Consider the following 26,728-nt stretch of genomic DNA (forward strand, 5'->3'; position numbering starts at 1 on the left):
TGTGTGTATGTAAATTACCACAGACTCCATGTCACATATAGTCATCTTTTTAAACCTTCTTCCTGCAACAAAACTTCTCCTTGTGCTAAGCTTAAGATAAATAAAACTGTACCTACACTGGAAAACAGTTGAGGTTCAATGAGTATGCTGAAGCCCTGTGGACCATGACCATCCATACTGCTTGCCAGCATTTTCCCAATTATATTTCTGACTAGCATCAACTAGACATTCTTGCACACAACACCTGGGCTCAGCTCAAAGGATACATTTTGCCAGTCTGTTGCCAGGAGATTTAAGCTCTGCAGGTACACACACTGAACCACCACACGACCAATGAACTGTTCCTGGCTTGCACTGTGCATCACAGTCTCCCATTCCTTCCCATTGTAGTTTGTAGGGCAGTTGGGAACATTTTTACTGTAGCATCTTAACTCAAAAGAACACTGGTTATGCCCTGAGGAATGTTCTTAGGTCTGGAAGACTTGTGACAGAACAGCTGCACTACCAATGACCCACACTTGTGTGACACTAACAGCCGCTGACACCTTAAAAGAGATGGCTACCAAAGCATTACAAGCCCTCATCTACCCTGGATTACATCTGATGTGTGGTGATGATGAAGCAGATGGGTGAAGGAGAATAGCTTTGGGCAGAAGGAATTTTACTTGCAGTTTCAAATTTTTTCCAACTCAATGTAAGATGACAGAAATTTGAAAACACTACATCCGACAGACATGTAATTCATGCCCTACACAGATATGCACAAATAGCTCATAACTCAGAATTAACTTTATCGACTTTTCAACTCCAATGAATACACAACCTTCCACCTTTTAATCTTCATCCTGGACTGAATCTTATGCTGTGTAATTCGGGCTATCTAAACAGTCATCTCAACTCCTACTGAGGAGAACTGGTTTGTCCAGGAAAGGCCAGCTCAATCATGAAATTAACCACAACAAATCTAATAACCGGATGGAAAACTATCACAGAACATGGTGCTGCAGACAACTGTTGTCTTCTGGAACTCAGATGGACTTTCAGCACCTCAGAGCTTACTCTAAATTCTTGCTTTTTATCTTTGATTAAAATCACAGTATAAGCAACTCTTCTATGAAAAGAAATGCTGTAGAAATGTTTTTTCCCACCCCTCTATCTCACAAAGTTCTGCATTGTGAATTATGAGACTACAGTACTGTATAACCTCTGGTAAGGGAATGAAGAAATCAGAATCAACAAGCAGGACAGAAAACAGCACTATTACTAAGGAAGAAGCAAAGCCAACAGCCTATTGTGAATGCCCAGAACTCACTCACCCAGAGTTTCAGGGAAAACTTAAAAGTTGTGTGTTTAAAAATATCAGTTATAGTGGTAACTCCCCTTTCCTTGTGTCTTCTGACTGTAACCATAGTGTTTGCATGTCAGAAAGAAAATACTCTTTAAATTAAAATGTATGTCAGGACAAAATTATGCCACCTACCAAAAAAAATACACACTGAAGAGTTCAACTGCTTAAACTGTTATAAGTCAATTAAGTACTTAATCAGTGATGTACTACAGGTTTATATTCCTAATCACAGCCTGCATACAGCTCCAGTGAAACAAAAAAGTTCATTTAATGCTCACCAAATGCTGTCCTATTTTTGCAGTGCCATCTAACCCACAGCCCCGGCAAGCATGCTCACTTTGTATTTGTTCTCCAATTTGGCAGGGGTTGGAATGTGGCCTCTCCTCCGGAAGGTTGTAAAGTGCTTGCACTGAGGGCATGGCTTGGTGCTGGAGTCAATGCGGCTGAGTTCCAGGAAGTATTTATACTTGATGATGTCGTCGTGGGGCAGGTTATAGAGGACAGTTGTTTCATCCAGGTGTTCGCTGCACTCTGTGATGGGGCATTTGATATCCGCTTGTCCCAGCTGCACCTGTGCATGAAAAAAAAAAAAAATAGAGCTGTATGAACTTTTGCTTGGAAAAGTTAAGCAAGCATTGGTGAATTCTGTGAGGAAAATTAACGTCAAATACCGTAACAATCCAGAGACTACCTAGCATATTGTCTTTAAATTATTTAATTTGTGCTTGGTGAAGTTACACCAAGCACACTACAATTTTTCCAGGGAACATTTTCAAATCCAAACAGAAAAATGAATTACCCTGACAACTGCAGTTATTAAGCATGTTCTCTCGGTGTATGTACCATGGCTACATACACCACAAAATCAAATACAAGTCCTAACTAACAGCATCTACCCAGTACTCCATACTTTGGGTGTAATGGTCAGCGCACTGCAGTCCTGGCTCATAATGGCTGTGAGAAAGCAGACAATAGAAACGTTTACATACTGTTTCACTGCAAAATGACCTGGGAATCACAGCACAGAGAAATTAAAAGTCAACTGAGTATCAGCAGCTCTGACTCAGGAACCCTGAGCTGGTTCCTGCTCAGTACACTCAGTGCCTTTGCAGTCTGCTTTCAAGAAGCTCCTTACATGTCATACCGCATGCAGAAACTTTTAGTTGATCTTGGGGCTGATCAAGCTAAGAATATACCCCAGAACTCAAGAGTTAAAAGTTTTAAAAAAAACACACCCCAACAAGATGAAAAAACCTTAATAAAAACCAAACTAAAATCAGACAAACAAACAAGCTTAAGGTTAACAGGGCAGAAACTGTTACTGATCTAATGAGTCCTGATAGTCCCAAGCGGATCCGTATGTTCGGATATCCACAATGTGTTTCTAGAGCTCCTGGATCCAAGAACTGCACTGGACCCAGATCTACACCCCTCATACTTGGCAGCCTTTAACTGCTCGGACTCCATGCCAAAACAGCCGATCCTACTTGGTCTGGGAACACCAGAGCTGCATCTGCTTGGCAGTGAGCCCAAGTTAATAAACCCTGCTGGATCTTGAGAGTCTACAAGGACCCAGCTAGAGCATGTTTGTATCTGCCACAAGTAATCCTGAGAGTGAGTTTTGACTGCACAAGTACAGCTGACAACCAATTCAACTCCTTCCTTCCTTCCCTATCTCCATGAAGAGAAAAAGAGTGCAACCAGCATCTCTTTCCAGGAATTACTATTTAAAGGCTGGCAAGTTTGATTTCCCCACACTGCTTATTCTTTAACATGCTCATTTAGAGAAACCTGCCAAACAATACACTAAATAAGACAAATGCCTCAGATTTGGATGCAGATCTTGTTGTTGCTTAGTGGTACCAGAAGACACAAAGACCCCACCAGTGCAGTATTTAAGCTAAAAAAGGAGGGAAAAGCCCTAAAGAGCAACACAACGCAACCCTGAGCCACATGGACTCTGCGTGATAATTCAGTCAGGAACCAGAGGATTAGAAAAGTCATAACAGCATGGTATCAAACCCAAGGTTTATACTGTTTTCAAAAAAATTCCTACTGCATTACTTCTGTTCCCTCAGCAACATAAAAACTCAGGAGCGCAAAGAGATTAAGTGTATGTTAGAGACAGAAATGCAGGGTGTGGGCAGAGGCAGCAAGTCAGACCAGAGCATGGTGGAGAACACCTCAGCAACTTATCACTGCCACGCTGCTCTGAGCAGCCTTGGCTCAAGGCACAGGCAGGTCAGGATGGAGGCAAATCTCTCTGCAGTCTGGAGGAGAGGCAGCTCCTCAGAATACACCCATTCTTAGGAGGGAAATTCCCCACATTTCATTTCCAGCTCTAAAAGATGGGCAGAGCTCTGCCACATGCAAACAACGCCAGGCTTAGTCTGGCTTTTATATGGACAAGATTAAGTACAGGAGGAGTATGTACTCAAAGGCATTAAAAAAACACAGAACAAAAAAAAATCTCCCAAACCTCACATACTACATGCTGGGGAACACCAACATTTTATACCTGTAGAACTCTGATTCACCTGTAGCAGCATGTAAAATTGAAACCGAGCGTACTGACCACTGGACTGTTCTCAGAAGAATCACCCAGTGCATCAAGGAGATGTACTTAAAAGGCAGATGACAATCAGTACAGCACTACAGAGCACAAGCACACTGCACTAAGAGAAAAATTTGTTGTAGAAACACAAAAAGCTATTGCACCAGGATTAGCATCAGCTTTTGTACAGACAAGTATAGGTACACTTTAGAACCGAATAGTGAAATTAATCCCACCTATGACTACATCATTAAAAAAAAAAAAAAAAAAAGCATTAGGAAGTTATTAAAAGAGCCATATCTTTTTGCCAGGAGTAAACTAAGCTACAATGGAGTAGCACTACATGATGAAGGTGTATTGTATCTGACAGTACTTAAGCATTGCTTATATTAAATGCTAGTTAGAACAAACCTGCGTTTATAAAACCAAGGAATAAAAAGCTCAACATTTTCTGCACTTCATGCCCACACAGAATATGATTAATATATGTGGTAAGAATCAGGTGTGGTTTCAGTGTTTATTTTGAAAATATGTTTTACACCCACTTGAAATAAATAATCTTTAACCTCTGTAATAGTTTCAGCTTGTCAAGTTTGGCAAAGCCTAAGCCTTTCCCTGTGTTTTGAATAGGACTGAAGTGAACAGAGCTGGCTTGCTTATTAGCAGTAACTTCAATGGAGCCTTGTCCTACCAAAACAGTCCATCTTTGTGCACTAGCATCAGCAACTGATGGAAGTATCGCTTTAGAGGTAGCCTGTCAGGCTACCTGCTGCTGTAGGCTCATGACATGCTACAGAATGAGAAAGGAAAAAACAAAATCAAACAATCTCTTATGACATTGGTACAAATAATTAGTATTATTTTTTTCCTTCATTTTCTTTTTAAGAGCCTTCTCCTTTCAATATCAGCTTCTCACAATGTCAAACACCCAAGTTTTAAGAAAACCACTGTGTATTAAGAACTTCAGAACCTTCAGTATACAGAATAGCATAGTGTACTCTCACAGCATGAGGAAGGACTTATGTCTAAGAGGAGCTGAGCTGCAGCAGTGTTAAATGTCAGGCAGCATCCTGCTCTTATACTCAGTTGTGCTTCACTTCTGTAAAGCCTCTCAGGAGGGGCTACTCTGCTTACAACTCAGAAGGAGAAAGCAGGCTCTAGCTCCTTTCATCCTACAGAAAGGTAGCATTTTAATTATCAGAACAGTATGTACCTCCCCCTGCCAATTCGTGACATTTTATTTTAAAAGCATTTTTAATGGCAGGGGGAAGGGAGGAGAAAGGGCAGGGGGGAACAGAGACAGGACACACACAGACTCTACATTGATTTACTTACCGCCTAAGAAAGCAATGGTACCACCAACAGAAAACAAACAGATGGCATGATACTTTAAGTCAGAAAATAATTTCCACACCCTGAGCCTTCTTTTAAAGGAAATCTTTGTCAGCTACACAGAAAGTAAAGTTCAAACTAAACCAGAAAAGCACTGATTTATACCTGTAATTTGGCCTGCCCCAGGCTGGACATAACGTAACATTTGCAGGCTGTACTCGAGCTGCTGTATTGCAAATATATTCCTTAAAGAAGGGCCATTCTATTTTAGAACATATATCTAAAAAGAAGCATTTTCTAACTGAAACTTCACTCTTAGTTCAGAGATGCACATGCTTAATTGCTCTTACTTCTTAAATCTGAAAGTGAACATGACCATGCCAAATATACACTTTATGTAGAGAAATTTAATTTCTAACAGTGTGCCACATTATCCTCTTAAATTACCAAGGAAGTTATGCATTAAAAAAATATTCTGGAAATTCATACATGCAAGGGAAGAGACAGTCTAGTCTAGAGGACTTTCAAGCTCTAGGTAAAGAAACAGTTGGATTAAAAATCCCTTTATCTATAAGTAAAATCCTATTCCTTTCTAGTTCACTGGAAACATTTCTTTCATTTTCACTGGTAAGTTAAAAAGCAGTGAAGAGTTACTTTTCTTTGGAAAGTGTGTCATTATGAATTTAATTTATTCAAAAAAACAGTAATAATTTGTGGAAAATACTTGAAGGAATCACCACAATTCAGAACTAGACAGTGGTAGGTACTAATCAAATGAAATCCAAGTATACATGACTCAAAAAGTGACAATCAAAGACTGTAAACTTTTACTACACATTTTGCACCTGCTGTAAGGCACTTCTGTGTTTTCAGTATTAACTTCATCAGTTTGGATCCCTGATTTATGCTAGTGATAACCTGGCATTCTCCATCAAAATTCTAAAAAATCAAATCCCTGTGCTCATTCATCCTCCCTCCTTGCTCTCAAATGGTACAAATCCCCAGTGCTGTCACAAGACAAGCAAGAATAAACATCTAGAACTTAAGAGTAATTAGTTCAGGAGCTACTTAAGTTGTATCGCTACCAAATAGTAAAATCATCATCTGTTTTGTATTTTGTTCCTCCACAGAACATTTTCACACAACTTCTTGCTTGATATTCATTACTTCACAAATCCTACTCCATGGGGTGTTTCACTTTCACTCCCTCTTTCATTCATTTCTCAACAGACTTGCAAATAAATTGCTTCCTGAACGCCTGTCTCATTCAGCTGCTGCACCATCTTCTCTGACAACCATCTGTAACATCACTCAAGAGTCACCAATGCTCAGGAGGGAAGGGCTTCACTAGCCTTTATCAGGGCATGCATCACTGTCCTCAAAAGGATCCAAAAATTCTATATTTGAGCTGTCATTAAGATGATCTAAAGGCCATTTATTATTAATAAGATGAACTGGAGTATTTTCTATCATGTCATCTGTTCACAGAGACCAACCCTGAGAGGGCTGGTAAGGGAGCTCCCCTTCACGTGTCCTCTGAGTCTCTGTTCTCCTTTCACAAGTACCACACTTGCGGACGCAGCCGTGACAATGACTCCGTGATTCCCGCTCCACGTGACATTCAGAGAGTCATGAAGGCACAAACACTGCAGGCTTGAGCAGACACCACCTCTTCTAGTTTTGACAACAATTTGTTCTCAATGAGTTTTGCATTAATTACCACACTGTCAACACTAAAAAAGACACAAAAAGAAGCAAAGTTTCAGGGCCTTTGAAGTACTTGCTAGTCCCTCATCCTTCAGGTGAAAGACACTCAAAAGCAAGAAGTTGGGAGAGAATCTAAGCGTACATAACTGCAATCCAACCACCACCAGCACATCAAAGATTTGACATTTCTGCTCCAAAAGCAAGTTCTCTGAATGCTTTACAAAGCATATTTAAACACAGCATCAACTTGAATTCTCAAAAGTCATCTGGTTTTTACAACTTCAGCCAGAGGCTGAGACTCCAGCTTCATTCATAACTCTGAGGACCACTGTCAGGAGCACACTTACACACATCCATGTCCCCAGGAGCACTGTGGAATGGTGCAGCTACACACCAGCGAGAGTCACAGCCAGCACCACCTGTGTGGGAAGAGACCAGAATGGCTTTAGCCCCAGAAACAACCCAAAACCTTAACTGGCAAAAATGCCCTTGGCTGCCTGGACAAAACCCCACACCATTTTGTTTGCTTCCCGTTCATTTTTTTTTCACTCTGCCATCACGAATATGACCCTCCTAAAAAACTCTGAGGATAAACTAGAAAGATTTTTTTCAAAATGCACCTAAACTCAACCAAACCTTTTTCTTAAAGGCCTCTAAATCTGCTTTTTTATTTGATGTCATGTAGTTCTACTCCTTATTTCTTCCCCAGAACTAGATGTTACCTGCTCACATAGATCTGATATCAATAGAAACATTCAGATTTTACTTGTCCTCACCACATAGGGATAGGATTTATAGAAAAACAAATTAATACTGAAATTCTCCTTGAAGGGTCTCAGTAGCATTACAAGTAGCAAAGAAAAATCCATAAACAGTGAAAATTTGTCCCACAATTATTTATGTGGAAAAAGACAAAATCATAAATTCATTCTTCTGCTATTATGCTAGGCAGTAGTTGGGTTCCCTCACCAGACATGAGACCTGGAATAGGCTCCTCAGCTCCCATTTGCCAAGCAGTATTTTATTTATTTCAAATAAAATAGGGCAAATCACTATATTTGCACAACCTATTCACTAACCTGTATTACTGAACCTCTAATACAGATAAGCCCAACTGCTATCAGCAAGAGTTAATCAACCCTTGGTTTCTCCAACAACAGCTGCTGTTATGTTTTACTGTTGTACCTACAGAAACACTTCATGATGCTTGATATCCTTCCAACAGAAAGTGGTACTTAGCATTTTACTTAGCATAAAATAAGAAAAGCTCTTGTAATCAAGCAAAAGATGCAAGAGAAGAGAAGCGCACTCTTGCTTATCTCACTATTACATCCTGGTAGGTGGCTTCAGAACCTGACAGAGTGGGCATGGATGCAGGTGAATACTGAAAGACACTGAGAACTTTAAACACAAATGTCTCAACTATACTCTTCACCAATCTGATCATCTACATTCCCCAGTCTATAGTGGACAGGCATTTTATAGCTGTTCCTAAACTATCCTGCTTTCCTTCAGAAAGATATCTACAACTACTTTCCATGCCTTTGCTAGTTTTGAGTTTGTGAGTTTTCTTGTATATGTATTAATAATCGGTATTTTCATGCTTGACTATCAGGCATGAAGCCAAACTGTGTCCTCGTTACTTGATGAATTTCCTAAAGAAACAGCAGAGTTGCATAGGTACAAGCAAAAGCAGAAGAAAGCCTGAAAAGTATTTTCTACCTGGCAGGTCATTGTCAGGAGTAACAGTAGACATGAGGGTAAAATACCACCACTTGTCTTCCCCTACAAACAAGGTAACTTGAATAACTTCTTTATGTGATCAAGTTGTTACAAAATAGCTAAGTTTTGATTTATAAATTTTTATTTTGCTCTGCCTTAAAGTAACCCATCTCATAGTACCAGTACCAATCCACAATACAGCTGGTTTTGATGAAAAGCTATGCTCCTACAAGGTACCATGAAGAGGCAGAAATTGCTAACTTTCACATGGCTTCAGTGATGGATGTGCATGCTGACCCATTTTCAGGAATAAACCTGGGAAAGGCTAATGCAGAATCAACTTTCAAGCTTCTCCCCCACATGCCATCACTTGGACAAACCTTAGATACTGTGCTGTAACTCCAATGTCACATTACTTCATCAAGCTATTTCCCACAGTCCACTGTAAGCTGACACCACATTTTGATTCATATTTAATGCAATGATGGATACAGCCACCACAGGGAGCAAACATACAAGATAAACAAGTGCAAACAGTACAGCCTTCTCCAGGGAGCTGAGGCAAAAGCTTGAGCAGTGATTCTGATCCATACTTGGAGAAGGAGAACTGAAATCAAGTGTCACCCCAGCTGCGAGCAAGCTACCCATCAGCAAAGAGTTAAACTATTACCTAAGATACCTCAGCAGAAACCTATAGCACAGAAGAAAAAATCATCTTATGAACATACAATTCTGTCCCATAATTGATCTAATCCTGTAGAATGCTGCACTCATCTAGTACACAATAATTTTTAAAAAGATTATTAAACAGCCGAGCTATCAGGGTTAATTCTCCTGATGATCAGACTATGGCTGTAATTCTGGGGTTGTTACTGTGTCAGGTCAGTCTACCCAAGAATCTTACAGAATAAGGCCCCTACTGAAGCTGGAGCTTCAGCTTGATTAAGGGACAGTTTATGTATTGACTGCTGCAGACCTTGCTTGTCAAAAGCAGCCAGAATCTTTATATCATAAAACAATTAGAAACAGCAAAACAAGGGGAAAGCAGAAAATATAGGTGTTGTATACTAGTAAATGTGTTTAGAACACTATAGTCCACTTACCACTTTCCTAAAGCAGAGAAAACATGAAGCAAGTTCATTTAAATTCCTAAAGGCAGTTCTATCAGCTGACAAGGCTATCAATATACTCATTTTCACATCAGGTTTACAACAGAAGAAATTACAACTTCCCTTTTTTTTTTACAAATTTTCTTTATAAAGAAAACCAACTAAACCCACTACTAGGTATCTCATCTGCTGTTTATATATGTAAATCTATGTTTAACAGGTAAGTATAATATAACATGGCCTTTACTACAAAACCTTTTACTGTTTAAAAATGTCAATATGGATTTGACAAAGATGTTGCAAAGTAGTGTTGTGCTCTGATAGCCTGCTTCTGTGATGAGGCAAAAATGAACAACCAAGGTAGACTAAGTCAAGTGCCCTGGGTTAGACTTGACTAAAATCTCAGTGTCAATAATGAAGAGGAGATTTGATTTGTGCTAAAGTATCACTGTGATCAGATAAGGCTGTGGAAATACTTGCATGTAGGAATAAAAAAAAACCCAACAAAACCACTTCAAGATTTTCTTTCCCTGTCTTGAGTTTTTTATCACTTTGAGAGTAACAGCAGTCCCAGACAGTGTATGAATATGGAAAGGAGGGAAAAGGTGCTATCACTGTATTCAGATCCCTGCAATCATCCTTTCCGGCTGGTTAGAGAGACTGACCTGGAATAGAAAGGAAAATGAGGACTCCTACCCACAAGATTTCTCTTTCTGGATGGTATGCCATGTCTACTCTGTATCACCAGTTTAACCCTATTTCTCCAAATAAGTGATCAAACACATGGATCTGAAAGGTTTAGGGTGCAGCTCCAGCCAGACCTCTCCCATATCAGCTGTTCCCAGTATCCCTCCCCTGGTCTCAGACCCCTTCAGCTGCTCCATCAGATCAGTCAGCCAAGACTGACATTATATCAGACTGCATCATGACTAATGGCTAAAAATTTATGGAAGAAGTCAGTGTAGCTTTTCTTCCTCTCTTCTTTAGAGAGCAATTGCAAGGCTGCAAGGAGAAGTTTCAGTAAGCTAACACAGGAGACTGAAGTGGTTTAAATTTGTTTTCTAATTTAAAGCAGCTGAGTTAATTCTCCTTGTGACACATGATCACTAGCTCACAACCCAAGAGAAACGTGGGAAGCACACAGACAAGACTTCTTGCAGAGGTAGCAGGCCACCAGTTGTGTTACCTGTCATGTCAATCTACACCTTCAGATCAAGTACCAAGCACATCTCATGTTAACTGTGTTTACTTTTAGGAAGCTACAAGCTCAAAATATGCTCAGCAGGTCCTCTCAGTAAAAAAAAAACAACTTAATGACAACTATAGCACCGTGGTTGGAGGGGTGCACTTGATCGCTGCCTCCATGAGAGTCTAAGCAACAGTGTTTTGTGCACAGGTACCAGAATTTCTGTTCCTCAGAAAGAAGCCTGTATTTTGGTATGGTCAGGTGATTATTAGGTTTATGAGTACTAATATCTATTTTCCCATTTTGCACAAGTATTTAAAATGCTCAGCAACATGCATGAAAATCCTTCACTGAGCTTCAGGTCTCAGCTCAACATCTGCCCTAACATCCAGCCCACAGCCCTTCAGGTGGTCTTCACACTTTCCACTTCCGTTGGTACAATTCCTGCTCTCCTCTCAACTGTTTCCCTGAAGGATAAAGAGTCTTATCTGTAAAGCCAGAGCAAGAGGAATAGTTATAAAGTAAGTAGGTTTCTCAAGATGAAGAAATACATTACCTGAAATGAAACAACTAAGCTAATAGGCAACCTCAGCAACTTTGGACCAAACAGCAGGGAGGAACTCTACCAACAACTGTCACATATGCTACAAAACATTGTGAAGCAGCTGCCCATAAGAATAAAACAATGATTATTACAAGACATACTATGAATAGGACACCTCATTAACTTGACATACACTGCAAGAACTTTTAAATAAATATGTTTTATTGTTCTATTCCAACAGTAAAGATGTTACACCTCTGGAGACTCCAAGTTAAAAATGGTTGCGGTAGGAGAAACTGCTTGTAGTCAGAAGAAAACCACTATTTATTTCTGTCGGTACTGCCTACCTCTTTACAAACAAAAGTAATTTAAACTTGTCTCAACATCACCCCCTGCAATAAACCAAGACCCAAAACCAGAATATCCAATGATCATTGATTACAAAGGTTTGAAAAATGATGAACAGGTTGTTAGATACCTGGACACTCCACTTCTGCAGGGCTGCAGAAACTGGTTTGTCATACTGAATTTTTCTAGAAGCATTTTTGCAGTATCAGAAGGTAAGTTTCCAAACCACCACCAGAAAGGACTGGGGACCAGGAGGTGACAGGTGAAGTGAGGTGAAGAAGGTATCAAGTCAAGTATATGCATCTCCATTTCTGTAGCCACATACTCTAGTAGTAATTGCATTCAATACCAGTTGAGGAAATCCTAGTTTCATTAATTATGTCCAAAGAATTTATATAGTCCTCAGTGGGAGAAAGGCTACTAAGTAGAAACTGAAGCAGCACAGGAGTAGAAGTTTTGTAAAAAGAAGGTAACAACACAAGATGGTTTGTACACAAGAACATACATCTCCAGCTCTAGATTTTGCCAGACCAAAAAGAAACGATCAACAGATTTTGTGACAAAGAGGCAAGTAGATAAAGAGAATAATTGCTAGCAAGGAAAACTTTTCAACAGTATCTGACTTACACTTTGTTGATATTTTCATTGAAATGGAAACACCCCACATGATGTCAAATACTGACCTTTCTAGCCAAAATGCTAGTTTTGTTTCAGATTTTTAATCAGATAAGAACTCTTGTTTTGTAGAAAAATAACACAACAGTTGTTCTTCATTTTCTGTGACTGTTCCCTATTATTCCCTATGGTTAAGCAATCATTGACCATCATTCAGCACCAAAACAAGCTTCTCTAGAGGCCTGGGTAGCTGCAGCAATTCACCTCAGAAAGGGGAAAGAAGTTACAGTTTTGACAGCTTATTTGGGGAGAGTAAGAAGACATGAACAGAAAATTCAGGAAGAATAAAGAGGGACCCGTACCAGCCTTTCCTAGGAAATTCAGCCTTTCCCAAAATTTGCATCTTTTCTCTCCTGCAGTTTTCCCCTGGAAAATACCATCCTCTCGCCTGACATTCATGGGGAAAAAAGTCTAGTCTTCAAAATGTTCTGAATCCACCTACTTTTCCTGACTTTAATGATACATATACAGACTGGCTCACCTTTGAATTGTTCCAGTTGTTCCACATTCTCATACAGGGATGACTCTGCACTTGTAAAGTCTCTTTTTTACCAGCACCAAACAGCAGAAGCTGCCACTAAAAGCTGCTGCTGTTGCTATGCAGGAAACTGCTGCCCCAAAGCACACTGGATTTCTGTGCAAAGTAAGGGCAGGAATATTTGTATTTGTGACTTCTGTGGCTTTGAGAGAATGCCCAAAAATCCAGATAAATTTAATATACTTTTCAAAATGCTCCCTGCAACAAGGAAAATGAGTGGCATCCTGCTGCAGAACTAAATTGAGTTGTATTCACATTTCTAAGAATCAAAACATCATTGCCTGAGAATAAATTTGGTTCTAGTGATTTTCTAATAAATCAGGCAATTTTAGAATTTCTGTTCATGTGTGTCTACTTTTGACTCTTCCCAATCACCCCAATACACTATAGGTTTTGAACCTATAGAAGAAGAATCAAAAAGGCTGAGAATTTCTGGCAGGACAGTAGGATAGAAAACCAGATTGATGGTTCCCAAAAAAAGGACTTTTCCCCAACCACTAGGATTTCTAGTACTTGTTAAAACAAGTCTCAGAACTTTCCTTGGTGGCAAGAGATGAAGTTCAGTGACTTTACCACACTTGTATTCACAAGTGGACAGGGAGGGATGTCAGAAGCATCCTTCCAGAGCTTGTCCCTGGCACTCCCCCATGCTCCTTATGTTAACACCAGCTGTCCCCACTGTGTGCCTGTGCAGCTACATAATTTCCTGCTAATACAGAGGCTTACTAAACCTTTGGTACCAAGTAACACATGATATTAACATTAAGATGGCACATCTGAAATTCAGTGGCTTAACTGAATGAAAGCTACTCTGATTTTCTTCCCTCATACGCTCTATGTATTCCCTACATAAACTGAACATGACATTGTTGAAACAGCTGAAAGGGCACGTAAAAGACTAATATTTTTTCATCAAACTTCATTTGAGAACAGGCTAATTCACCCAAACAACATGAAAAAATGTAACAAAATAAATCTGTTAGAATTGATATTAAAGTATCAATGGTGCGGTGAGGCACTGGAACAAGGTGCTCGGAGAAGCTGTGGATGTCCCATCCCTAGAAGTGTTCCAGGTCAGACTGGATGGGGCCTCAGGTAACTTGATCTATGGGGTGGAATCCCTGACTATGGCAGGGAGACTGGAACTAGATTATCTTTAAGGTTTCTTCCAACTCAAACCATTCTCTGATTTTGTAAAAATGTAACTTTTTAAAACTGCATCACGCAGGTAAAAATGACAAATATGAAAAAGCCAAAGGGTGTTCATGGTTAAATCCACAAGTCATTTGTTGACAAGCAATGGCAAACCATTATCAAGAGAAAGTTTAAGAACATTTTATTAAATAACTTACATTTAATGAAAAGTAATAATTAGCTGTATCCTTATGCGTAGCATAACCTAATTATAAAGCAATTTTAAATAATGAGGTCTTTGGAGTTTTCTTTCAACCTGTACTGAAATACCTGTCTAATAAAATATTTTAATGTAAGTATGGTAAGAATTATAGAAGACCAAAGAAAATACTCACATATAGTTCAAGCAGAATAGAAAAGTGCCTGTGTCTTTCAGCTGATCAATGATTCCCCCAAATGATCACTTGCATATCATGTTTTCATATGCAGAATAAGTATGCAAATCTTGCACAATGAACAACTTAATATATATAAGAAAGTCTGACAAAACTATGTAACTCAAGAAAGCAATAAATATTATTAAAATTAGGAAAAATAATGAAACCCCGTTCCAGTGCTAATTTCCATTCACTTGCACAGTTTGTGTCTCTAAAGTACAAACGGTTATGCTTAAAAGTGCAAATTACAGTTCTATTTGATTTCTCATTTGCAAAACTACAGCCATTAAGAAAGAACAGGCTAGCAAGTCTACACAGAAATAATGATAAAACAGAGCATGAAAGCATTTTTTAATGTGCCCCTTCAGCAATTTCTGCACACCAAAGCTCTAAAGAAAATTATTAATTTCTCATAATAGAATATAAATGTCTTGCAAGTAAGAATGTCCTTTTCCTAAAACCAGCTTGAGTGACCACAAGGCATAGCTCCTAGTGATTCTGAGTGCCAAAGGTTGAGTCCACAAACTGAGTCACTGCAGTAAGTGGTCATTTGTGAGAAGTCCCCAGGGACTTGGCTGGAATCATCCTGGAAGGCTCTAAATAGTATCAGGAAGAGAAAAACTGACAACAGTTCTTCTACCTTCACTATTACATTATTCCCTCTCATCTCATGGCTCCTAGACTCATGAAAGTTGAAATAATCCTCTAATCCTCAAAACATTTCTATGGGAAGAGTATCGGCTTCTACACATTTTTGTCAGCAAGGCAGAAATCAATCCATCACATACAGAGGGAAAAAAACCACAACTCTTGATCAAAGGGAATTACTACTAGGAGCAGCAGGCAGCTACCTCATGCTGATTATGCTAGGGAGATATATGCCAGGAGGGATCACATCCCAGGCAGAGCAAATGAAGGGAGCAAGCAGAGCCCTGGAGCCTCAGCTGCAGCCTGCAAGCACCCAGCCTCTGCTCGCTGCCTCTGTTACCTGCATTTCTTCTGGTCCCTCTGCATCAGGACTCCCACATACCACAATGGTCTCATTACTCACCGAGCCAGACAGTCATCCTCCACATAAGAAGCCAGGATGTCCACTGGAATGCAGGCTACCTTCAGGGACCTTACTGTGGCACAGCATCCAGAAACAAGGGCTTCTGTCCCATGCAATTTAATCCACCACAGCATTTTAAAGGGGCTATTAAAACTGCCAGCATGGACAAAAAGTGCATCCAATTTAAGTCCCACAGGACTGGGACACCTCAGTGCTGTAAGAATTAGCGAGTTAAGCCACCTAACGAAAAAATCTGCATATGGTGAAAAACTGCAGTTAAATATTTCATTCACTGTGTACAGCATTTGTAAACATGAAGACAGACATCCTGCAATACTGAGCTCCTCACTCAGTCACTGAAACACTGAAGATTTTTAGTGTAATAACCTAAATGTGATTTGTTGGGGTGGGGATTGTGTGGGTTTGTGTTTTTTTGTTTGTTTTGTTTGGTTGTTTTGATTTTTAACCACAGGAGCAAACAAGTAAGTGGGTTTCTCCTAAGTTTATGCTCAGAATTCTTCAAACTAACTGTTCACTAGGATTTCCCCCATAGATTCAGGTAGGATGGAACATTTTCATCTGGAAGAAACAAAAAAAAATCTAGAAGTCTGTGTCAGGACTCTTCAATTCTAACAGCAGACAATAAAGTGCACCTGTGATGCAAAAATGGTAATTTTAGTAAATTAAAAATACACTTGCCAAATTCACAAGAGGACTTCACGTGATTTTCCTATTTTGCTAGGACAGCAGACAAATATCTTAGAATGGAACATCTCGGATTCACATCGTACATGAGACTAGACAAACTGCACACATGCAGTACTGACTACCACACAATAAAAGTACTTTTAAGAGACCCTTGGGAAGACCCATTAAACTGTAAATTTGAGTTCAATACAGCAAAGAAAACCTGGCATACCTGCAGAAACTGCTCAAGATATAACCAGAAAAGTAGAACAAAAAGCAACAGAAAAGTCCATGAGTAGACCATAACTTTTACTAAGCCCCCCACTAAAGATGGGAGCACCACAATTCTGCCTATATTCCGGGAACTTTACAATTACTGAGATGTGCAAATTCAGAGAGCACAGGACCCAGCAGCAAACACAGAAATCCAAATGAGAACATAAAAGGAGAAAGGAAATTATGCAAAATATATATATTTCTACTTTCATTATATGAGCTGTAATTTAACTTTAGTATGAGAGTTTATCATCATATTCATACTGTTACTGTAATCAATGTAATTCAATACACTATTTACAAGTTCAAGGAAAATACAACTATCAGATACTACTTCCCCAAATTTACAGTTTTTGTGACAGGAAAAAAAAAAAACAGTTTGGAATTTTACAAGTTTGCAGCTAGTTTCACATGAAACAATAACAAAAAGCAACGTGTTGTCCCCAAAGACTTGGGGAAAAGCAAAACTGGTCTTTAAAGTAGTTTAAACTGGAGCTACAATTAGGCATGATTCCAAGTATTTTTCACTGTGGTCACCATGGGACAAGTATCACTGAACTGCTCTCCTAATTCTGTGTTTCCAGTTTAAAAAATCCCATAAATCTAGGAGGAATTTCTTGTTTGCTTGTGTTTGCACCATGTAGTATTAGCACAACTAATTTATCTGTTGTACAACCCAAGACATATTACATGCAGATAATTTTTCTAAAACCTAAAACCCTAAAAAACAACTTCTAAAATGTCAATTGCTGAAAGCAACAGTATGCCAAAGCAACGCCAAATTTCCTAATGCCACGTGATGTGTTCTGTAAGTTGGGTAGTGAGAGCACCCCTGTTATTAAAAAAAGCCCTTTTTTTTCTGGTCTCATTAGTGCAGCCCTACCGGCCCAGCTGTATTAGTCACTTCCTGCACAAGCATTTGGACACCTACATGGCATCAAAACGCCTATTAGTCCATCCAACACAGTATACAGCATTAACTGAAATATTAAAGCTGCAATTAGAGTAAACCTGTCTTTTGTGACATCACACACAGGCAATCTACTGCTTCAGAAAGATTAGATCTTTTTCCCAATGCCTTCCCCCCCGCAATCACATTCTGTTCAAAGAGAAAAGACAGGAGGAGGAAAAAAGGAAGGAAAAGCAGATAAATCAAGTCTTAATCTCATGGTTATTCTATTCTCTTCTTACTTATAGAGCTTGACAGGTAAGAAAAGGGAGAACAAAATCTATCTCTTCTGTTACTTCAAGGAGATGGGAGGGTATATTCCAAAACCTTTGGTAAAAACCAGTGCAATAGTAAGATAACTACTACATGCTGCTATACTTCCAAATTTCACAACCATTCCACTTTGCAACCACAACTATTTGTACAACAGAAGCACAAAGTTATTCAGCTCTGCCTTCAAAACCAGGGAGCTAGAATCACAGATGAGTAACAGAGTAAGATAGGCTAGCCCAGAACTTCTGCAAGACACAAAAAAACAATGCTTCCCATGACCACTCACTGTTTTGAACATAGTTCAGTCTCCTCTAGCCATGTACGGTGTAGCAAGGAACAGAGAAGCCAGCTGCATGACACAAATGATGTGTCATGAAGGTTCAACCTTGTCTTAAGTGTCTTAGCTGAACACAACAGAGCAACAATAGCAGTGCAAAGCATGGACAGCTCTTGGGGAAATCTACTACCTGCTCTAAAGCTCATCAGACAAAAGGATGTGACACATATTTACTAAGATTCTCCTGCAGGGAAGTCTCTCTCCTGGTCAGTTAAACATTGACAGCAAGAAAAACAAGACAAACACTTCAAGACATCAGAAAAAAGAAAAGTTCACAATTAAGTAATTTTCACTTGAATGTCACCGATGACCAATCTGTAATATGACCAAGTTTGTCTTCAATTCTATAAGCCTTTCCATAGCGCTACTACAAATGCCGTAGGCAAAAGGATCATTGTGAAAAGGAAATTGCATTTAAAAAAGCTCCTGACAGTGGAAAGGAAACTTACCCAGGAAAAGGAAATGGAAAGAGAGCAAAAGTTAGATGCTGGTGAGAACAGAGGTCACTCTCCAGGATCTTCACAGCACCCACTAGATAAGCATATATCTTTTGAAGAAGCTCAACTTCCTGACATAAATAAAGGTTTTATAACCCAATCAAAATACGTATCAGCCAGCCATTTACTTCTTTTCATCCATCTTATTACATGGGCTGTAGCAATGGATTTTTCAACAGTCAAGATGTATGATTAACTGATATATTCCAGAGAGGGATCACATCAGTTTTTCCACCATGGCCTACATATACAAAGAAATACATTAAAACCATACAACTCAGAAATATTTTTAATGTTTCAATGCCTGCTGGTATCAGCATATACCAGTTTTCATGTTTGTGCAAAGTTTGTTAAAATCCAGAAATAGGCTTATTGTGATCCAACTGGTCCTCATACCAACTGCAGAGCCAAAATTTCTATCTATCAGTGCTTCCATTAAATCTGTCTTTTCAGACTTCACGGATGAACTCAGAGACAAGAAGTGATATAACCCTGCAGGAGGGTCAGTTTAGTTTGGTATAAACCTAACTTAACAAGAACTGAATAAAAAAAAATATTCTTCCACACTGCACAATCTTCAAAGGTGCAAACACATACAGAACATTAAAAACGTAAGGCATGCATGCATGGCTACCAAGCTTCTACCTCTATGCAAGATTTATTGATTTTCCCTGTGGATCTAGCTTCAACGTAAAGCAGCTATAAAGAGCACAACAGCTTCAACAAGTTAATCTAGACAGTTTGCAGATGTACTTCGTGACAAGTACAGAAACTCAATGTTTATTGCACCTCAGCAGCAAAGCCCTCCCTATGTACACCAGGCCAGGCACTCAGCCAGGATGGATTTCACCATAATCCCCAATAAACCACCTTGCAAGTACCCTGAGCTTCCAAAGGACTACCCTGGCAGCCAAGGTAAGTACTCAAAGAATGCCAAAATCCTTCCACCAAACTTGACAGATATTGGTATTAAAAACTAGAAGGAAAAAAAAGAAAAAAGAAAAGAACAACTTAGAATGAGATACCAGGAGATAAATCCAGTCTGATAATGCTGCAGCCTGTACTGAAACACACAGCTGAACTACAGACTAGCAGAAAGACAAGGACATTTGACAACCAGCTACTTCCTTCCAGTAATTTACAGCAAATTTGCCCAGGTGGTAACAGTTAGTTTCACAAAAAGAAATTTTTTTGAAAACAGACCCCACGCCCAAACCATGTGATTTCAGAGATTGTTTTTCAATATTACATAGCCTTCCACCTTAACCATCTGTTCTGTTCATTGTTTTAATGTAAAAGCAATCAGTGGAAACTAAAACAATCACTGGTCTTTGCTAAATGTTCTCTCTCACTAGTTTCTTTATACAACAGCCTGCATGAATTCCCTTGGAGAGTTATTTCACAAAGGCATCCTCTATAGCCTAGGTCAACTCGGGTAACACCAATGCAGTCTCTCCTCTGCCAGCAGAGGGAAGGAATCACTTGGAAATTGCTCTGATTCAGCCAGAGCACTCTAATCAGAAACTGCCTCAAAAACTCAGTTTTGAAATTTGAGAGCTACTCCTCCTAAAACCAGTGTGAGATGCTTGACTTTACCTTCTATACAAACAAAACAATGCCAGATACGGAGCACTGCTAGAAGCATGCTGCAAGCAGGTACACATTTGGCATTACAAAGTATTTTGCTGTTTTCAATGGTCAAGAAAAAAGTAACATCAGATAATAAAATTCTTCTACCGTTTCCTCACTGGACTCCAACTTCTCAACAGAGTGCACTGAGAAGCACAAGCAGCCTTACTATCCAACTCCACCAAATTCAGCACACAGTGGCACCACATGGAAAGCCTTCTTTTGAGAGTACTGAAGGTGCTGGCTTTATGAACTGCTCTGAAACAGCACCTTTCTTCTCAATTTCAGAGACTGGAAAGATGCTCCCAAATCCCTCTCTCCAATAGAGGCTCATACTGATTTCTAGCCTAACTTAACTTATTGCAATTTTTAGTTTTGTGTTCTGCTAAAAATTTGTTACAAGCGCCTACCCAAATTATCCCCTCCTGCATTTAGACAGGACAGTCATTTATTCTACCAGGTCTCCTTATGCTCAAGTAAAGACTCCTGCATCTGCACAACAGCTCTTTTCTCCTTGCAGTTCTTGGTTCCATTTTTCTTAAACCAAATTCATTGGGTTTGTGCGGGGTAGTGGGGGTGGAGGGATTACAGGGGAGGCCTCTCTGAGAGGCTGCCAGAAGCTTTCTCCATGTCCGGCAGAGTTGATCCCTGGTGGCTCTAAAGACGGATGTGCCGCTTGCCAAGGCTGGGCCCATCAGAAATGGTGGTAACACCTCTGGGGTAGCAGATTTAAACAAGAGAAAAAGAAGTTATTGTGCAGATGTAATTGTGGCCAGAGAAGAGCAGGGTGAGAACATGCGGGAGGAACAGCCCTGCAGACACCGAGGTCGGGGCAGAAGGAGGGGCAGGAGGTGCTCCAGGCACTGGAGCTGGGATTTCTCCGCAGCCTGCGGTGCAGACCAGGGCAGGGCAGCTGTGGCCCTGCAGCCCATGGAGCTCCACAGCGATGCAGAAATCCACCTGCAGCCCACGGAGGAGATCACGCTGGAGCAGCTGGATGCCTGAGAGGAGGCTGTGATCCCATGGGAGACCCATGAAGAGAGGGGGCTATGCTGCAGCAGCTTGTCCTTGGGGGACTGCACCCTGTGGAAGTGTGACCCACACTGCAGCAGTTTGAGGAGGATGGCTGCCTGTGAGATGGACTCACATTGGAGAAGTTCGTGGAGAACCGTCTCCTGTGGAAGGGACCACACGGTGCAGCAGGGGAAGGACTCCTCTCCTTGAGCAGCGGGAGAAACTCCTGATGGGATGAACTGACCATAATTCCCATTTCCTGTCTCTTAGCACCCTGGGGTAGGAGGTGGAGCTGGGAAGGAAGGAGAGGTGGGGAGATGGTGTTTTTAAGGGTTTGCTTTGTTTCTCATTATCCTGCTCTGATTTTGTTAGCAATAAATTTAACTGATATCTCTAATTCGATTCAGTTTTTCCCATTATGGCATTTGGTGAGTGATCTCTCTCTGTCCTTATCTCAAACGCTGAACCCCTCGTATTTTTTCTCTCCTGTCCAGCTGCAGAGGGGTGACAGAGGCAGGCTTTGGTGATGTCTGGCATCCAGCCAGCATCACCCAACTACACCAGAGATTCCAAATGAAGCCTCACCAGATACAAGCGCCTCACTGTTCTCTCTGTATTAGAGCCTCAAATTGCATTCAGGTTTTTAGTGGTTTCATCATTATCAGCCATTTGCATTATCTGCCATCATTCACACCCAGATCTACTGTCTCCTACTAACATTTCAACAGCTGGACAAGCTCATACCTGAAAAATAAAAATAATAAAAAACCCCTTCCTTGTGCCTTCTTTTCACCATAAGGATAGATAAAATTCTCCTACATGGAAACTTGATACAGAAGCAAAATTATAAGCTAGTATTGGAAAACTTATCGTCCGGTGCCAGTTCATTACTGACGCAATGAAACAGGACCCTTCTCCTGCTCCCCTCTCCCTTCTCCATACATCTCAAAGCTGCTCACTAAAAAACATGTTTCTAGCCTGTGAAAGCTGTAGTCACAGCCCAGTGCACATGCTAGAACTTTCCTTAAAACCTACATTAATTTTAAAAAGATGCTTAAAATTTTTATGGGTCAAAAGCAGCACACCTACAGAAGAAAAAAATCGAAGTAGAACAGAATATGCTGGAATAGTCATTACTTTGTTTTCTTCAACAGAATGTTACATTTTTCACTTATACCAAGAGATGTACGGCCAAGCTCAAAAACAACCTTCACTATCAAAGTCTAATTATTCATACCAGTTCTTCCATGAGTGCTGTAACCTTGCTCTGTTTTACATTTTTAAATGTCATATTCACTACCTATGTGCATTCTGTCTTTTTGCAGAAAAAACCACAAACAAAACACCTAAAAACCTAACACCCCTATCCCCACCCACCAAAAATACCCCCAACAAAACATAACATAACCCACACAATAAAACCCCCTAATTCTTCTATAATTTTGAGTTCTGTATACTTTCAAACTCATTATTCAAATGGATTAGGAACAACAAGAACCTTCATTTGAGAGCTCCTTGGTGCAGAAAAAAAATTCTCTCAGGAAAATAATGAACATGCTTGGCATTGCCTGGCTGCAGCAAACTAAAGCTGTTGAAACAAGAACGATCAAAAGAGAGGTTCTTCATCTGCAACAATATTCACATGAAAAACTTCACTTGTATGACTATCTTCAGAATAATCTATGTTACAAAACACATGAGGATGCTTTAGAATTCAGCCAGTTGAAAAGCTCATATTTAACGATGCCACAGGCAGCAGAGACAGGACCAGTGTGTACCAGCCTGGGCTTGACTGGGCACCTCAGTGCTGTGAGCAGCTTGGACTAACTCCCTGGACCCTGCCTGTCCAAGATCTGTGGGTGCAGATGCACCTTCAGGCGTTGGATAAGCTGTAACTTCCATCTGGATTGTGAAAGAGGAAATGATGCAGCAAAAGGACCAAACTGCAGTTTTGATTTCATCGAGCTCCAAAGAAAATCCCCATCTGTCACCTTTGTGAACATGTCATTTTCAAATGTTTTGGTCTGACAGGCTGCCGCAGTTGCCAAAATAAACGGCTTGGCTTAGCACTTAATTCAGTACCACCTCATGATGAAATAAACATTTGTATATTGTGCATAATACAATTAGAAACTGGGTAAGAATAAAAGAAGCAAAAAATGACTGTGAAAAGTTACTTTTTAAATCAGGTGTTTTTTTCTGACGATGGATCAAATGATGCACAAATAGTAGGGAACAAGTAGCAGACTGGGATAAGCAGCACTACTAGCTAAAATCACTGTATACCACCATCAGCTTTACAAAAAGGGGAGACATGGAAAGAAAACAGAATGTGATCCAGAACTCATTTTAGATCCTTAGTTTATCATAAGTGATAGCCTGGCCTTGTCTGACTAGCTGTCATGGCTTGGGTGAGGTTCTCATGAAGGATTACACTCTAGGATAATTCAGGTAGGATTTGATGAGTTGCTTTCACTGAAAGAACAACAAATCAAGCCTTGACATGAAATACGTACTTTGCTGAGACAAAAGCACTCAGCGATGTCCGTCAGTAAAGCTACAACTCACTGCAAGGAAGATTTATATCTTACTGACTGGGAAGATGATAGTAATTTAAAATAAAGTTAGAATTCCAAATAATGTCTTGAAAGAATGGATATCTTCAGAAGTTTGAAAATTCCTCTTTAAGTGTTACTGAGAAATACAACAAAAGCAAGGCTGAATTTCCATTACACAAATGAATGAAAATTTCTGAGCCTGCTTGATTTCCACTGGCCTTATGTAAGGTAAATGGGGACCACTAGATATATGCGTACTTTGAAATATCCAGATTTTAATACTGTATTTCGCTTTGACCACTTTGAGGTCTAGGTGGACCTGTATATGTCAATATACGTAAATGTCTAACAGCAAAAACATTTAGACTAAACTCCAGTGTTTTAAAACTCATTTTCTGTCCTAACCTCTATATGGATTAGTTCATCACGAAAAAACAAACTAACACATACATTTTGTAGTTGGTATGCAACGCTAGGCATCTAAACACTGTGGGCTAGTTTTGCTCTTTTTAAGATCCATCCATTCCAAAAAAACTCAGAAATTATACATTCCCATTTTTAACCTGCATGCTAATGCCATGAAGTTAACTAGACAGAGTTTCCAAGCTATTGCACAACTGAACTGCACATGCATGTGTAAAAGCACTGAGCAATTTATATGCTTGCTCCTGTGAGGCTTCTCAGCAGACAAATTTCACCCAGCACTGCACAGGTGCACTGGAATAGAAAGGCATAGTATGTCCTCTCCTCAGTTAACATTTTCATAGTGAGCAACATTAAAATGGCAGAAAGGTTAAGAAGCCCTTCCCCATCATTTCCTTGCCCCCCTACAGCAGCAACAGTACTGACTAGAGTGAAGGCCTTCTTTTTGCTTCTGTAGGAAGTGGCACCTCACAGGCACTCTGTAATCCTGTCACAGATGGGATGCTTTATCTACCTACTCAACCCACCCTGCTGCCAGTAGGGCATAGAAGTCTTCCAGCAGCTCAGTAAAACATTAAGCCATTTTTTCCCTGGAAGTTCTATACTTTAAACTGTTTAGAATCCTTACAATTTTTTTTTCCTATGGCTAGATTTATTTCCTGCCTGCCTCCTTGCAACAGGAAACCAGAAAAAGAGCTAGCCCCATTTCACTTTGTGGCCACCATTTACCAGAATAACTGGCCAGTATTCAGCTTCATCTTTAAATAGAGGCCAAAGATCCCCCCTACATGGAGGCCAGTAGTCTTCACAATTCCCTTTTGTTTTATGAAAGCTTACTCTAAGCAAGTCCACCTTCTGGAGCATACCAATTCCTACACGATCATCATGCCCTACCCATCCCAGCAATCTTCTCCCTTTTCTTCCTTCCTTGTATTGTGTGAGCAACCCCACAGAGCCATGTCACAGCTGAAAGAGTTTGGATAGGACTTCCCTTTCCTACCAGCTAAAGGGATAGAGTCATTCAGATCCCCATCCCATACTCCCAAGCTGATACACCACCCCATTCCTACAAGATCGGGAAGCCAAACCGAGTAAACTAGAGGGGTACCTGCTTCTGCTGCCATTCATATCATGTTAGTGGTAGAAAACAATACACAATGGCACAAGGATGATAAGCCTGAGAAAATAAAACTTTGCCCTTTCTATTTTCCAGTACAAAATCTTATATAGTTTGTGCTGTACTTAATAAAAACATCACTGAAGAAAATAAGTGCTTTGCAGTCTACTTAGCAAGCTCAAAACCAAATGGAAGTGAGATAGACTTGGAAATTTCTTTACCTTTTCAGGGAATTCTAATCCAGAAACTGCACATCCTTTCTTTACACAATTATATAAGCAAACGAGAGCAACAGCACATCCCAACAAGGCTCTCAATGAAAATATACATTAATCTCAAACTGAAGCAGTGAGGTACCATCTGAAGTAAATGTGGACTTGAACAGGGAATCGAAGCCATTTCAGATTTAATTCCAAATCTGGCCTAAACTACTAAACTTCTGACCTTCCACACTGAAATCTATAAAATTTTCTTCTGAGTAGTTTTGAAATTTTCATCCTAATTTTTAATTTCCAAGTAAAATTAATTTCTTTGCCTTACCAGAAATTTTTCAAGTACTTAAAAATTAAATAGCTTCTTCACCACTAGGAAAATTTGTCACTTTTTCTAGTACAGAGAAAGTAGTATTTGGCTAATAAAATCCTATAGATGAGTTTTTTGGGTTTTTTTAACTTTTAAAACAAAATTCATCAAGAAAGTACTTTAAAAAAAGGAGCAAGAGAAACAACCACAAGCAGATAAAGCATACAGAAAGACTGATAAACCTGGGTGGGTAAGTAATGCCCTTCTTCAGGGGGAAGCCTCCAGTCTGAATTCTTTTAAAGAAATTACATCCCTTACAACTCTTAATCATTTTGACAATGTACTGACATCCTGGCCATTTAAAATACATACTTTCCTTGAGCCTGGATGGTTTAGACAGCAGGAAGCAAGATATTTGTACAAGAAGAAAAGAGGAATGAAGGGCCAAGAGGCCCCAGAGCAGTTGGAAGAACAGTTGTTCTGGGTGGAGAAGCAGGAATGGGGCAGAGGCGAGCTGAAGGCCTTCCCAACCCTCATTTAACTCCTTCACTTCTTTTGGTTTGGGCAACTAAGCACCAACAGTTCAGTTTTCAACTCATTTAATTTTGCATCCCCTGGACTGATTCCATACCTGTGCCTGGTGGCTCGAGTGAACAGCTGGTGGAAGCAGTGGGAGGGAAGGGATGCAGCAGATGATCTCCTGATGGCTCAGCCTGTCTGTGGTCCCCAGTGCCAGCACCACCCACAGACCAGCGAGGGGC

At 40.0% G+C, this 26,728-nt stretch overlaps 1 protein-coding gene across 1 annotated transcript in view; it reads right to left on the reverse strand.

Annotated features, from left to right (window-relative positions):
• The window catches only part of RNF217 (ring finger protein 217), a 64,480-nt gene that overhangs the window by 31,276 nt on the left and 6,476 nt on the right, over positions 1-26,728 (reverse strand). Inside the window, exon 2 of the mRNA XM_005518623.2 lies at positions 1,686-1,919. Within this exon, the coding sequence (XP_005518680.2) occupies positions 1,686-1,919 (234 nt within the window). The remainder of the gene's footprint in view (positions 1-1,685; positions 1,920-26,728) is intronic.

This window comes from Pseudopodoces humilis, chromosome 3 (assembly GCF_049639895.1).
Source record: "Pseudopodoces humilis isolate 2021_Gansu_Grassland_sample_001 chromosome 3, ASM4963989v1, whole genome shotgun sequence".
NCBI lineage: Eukaryota > Metazoa > Chordata > Aves > Passeriformes > Paridae > Pseudopodoces > Pseudopodoces humilis.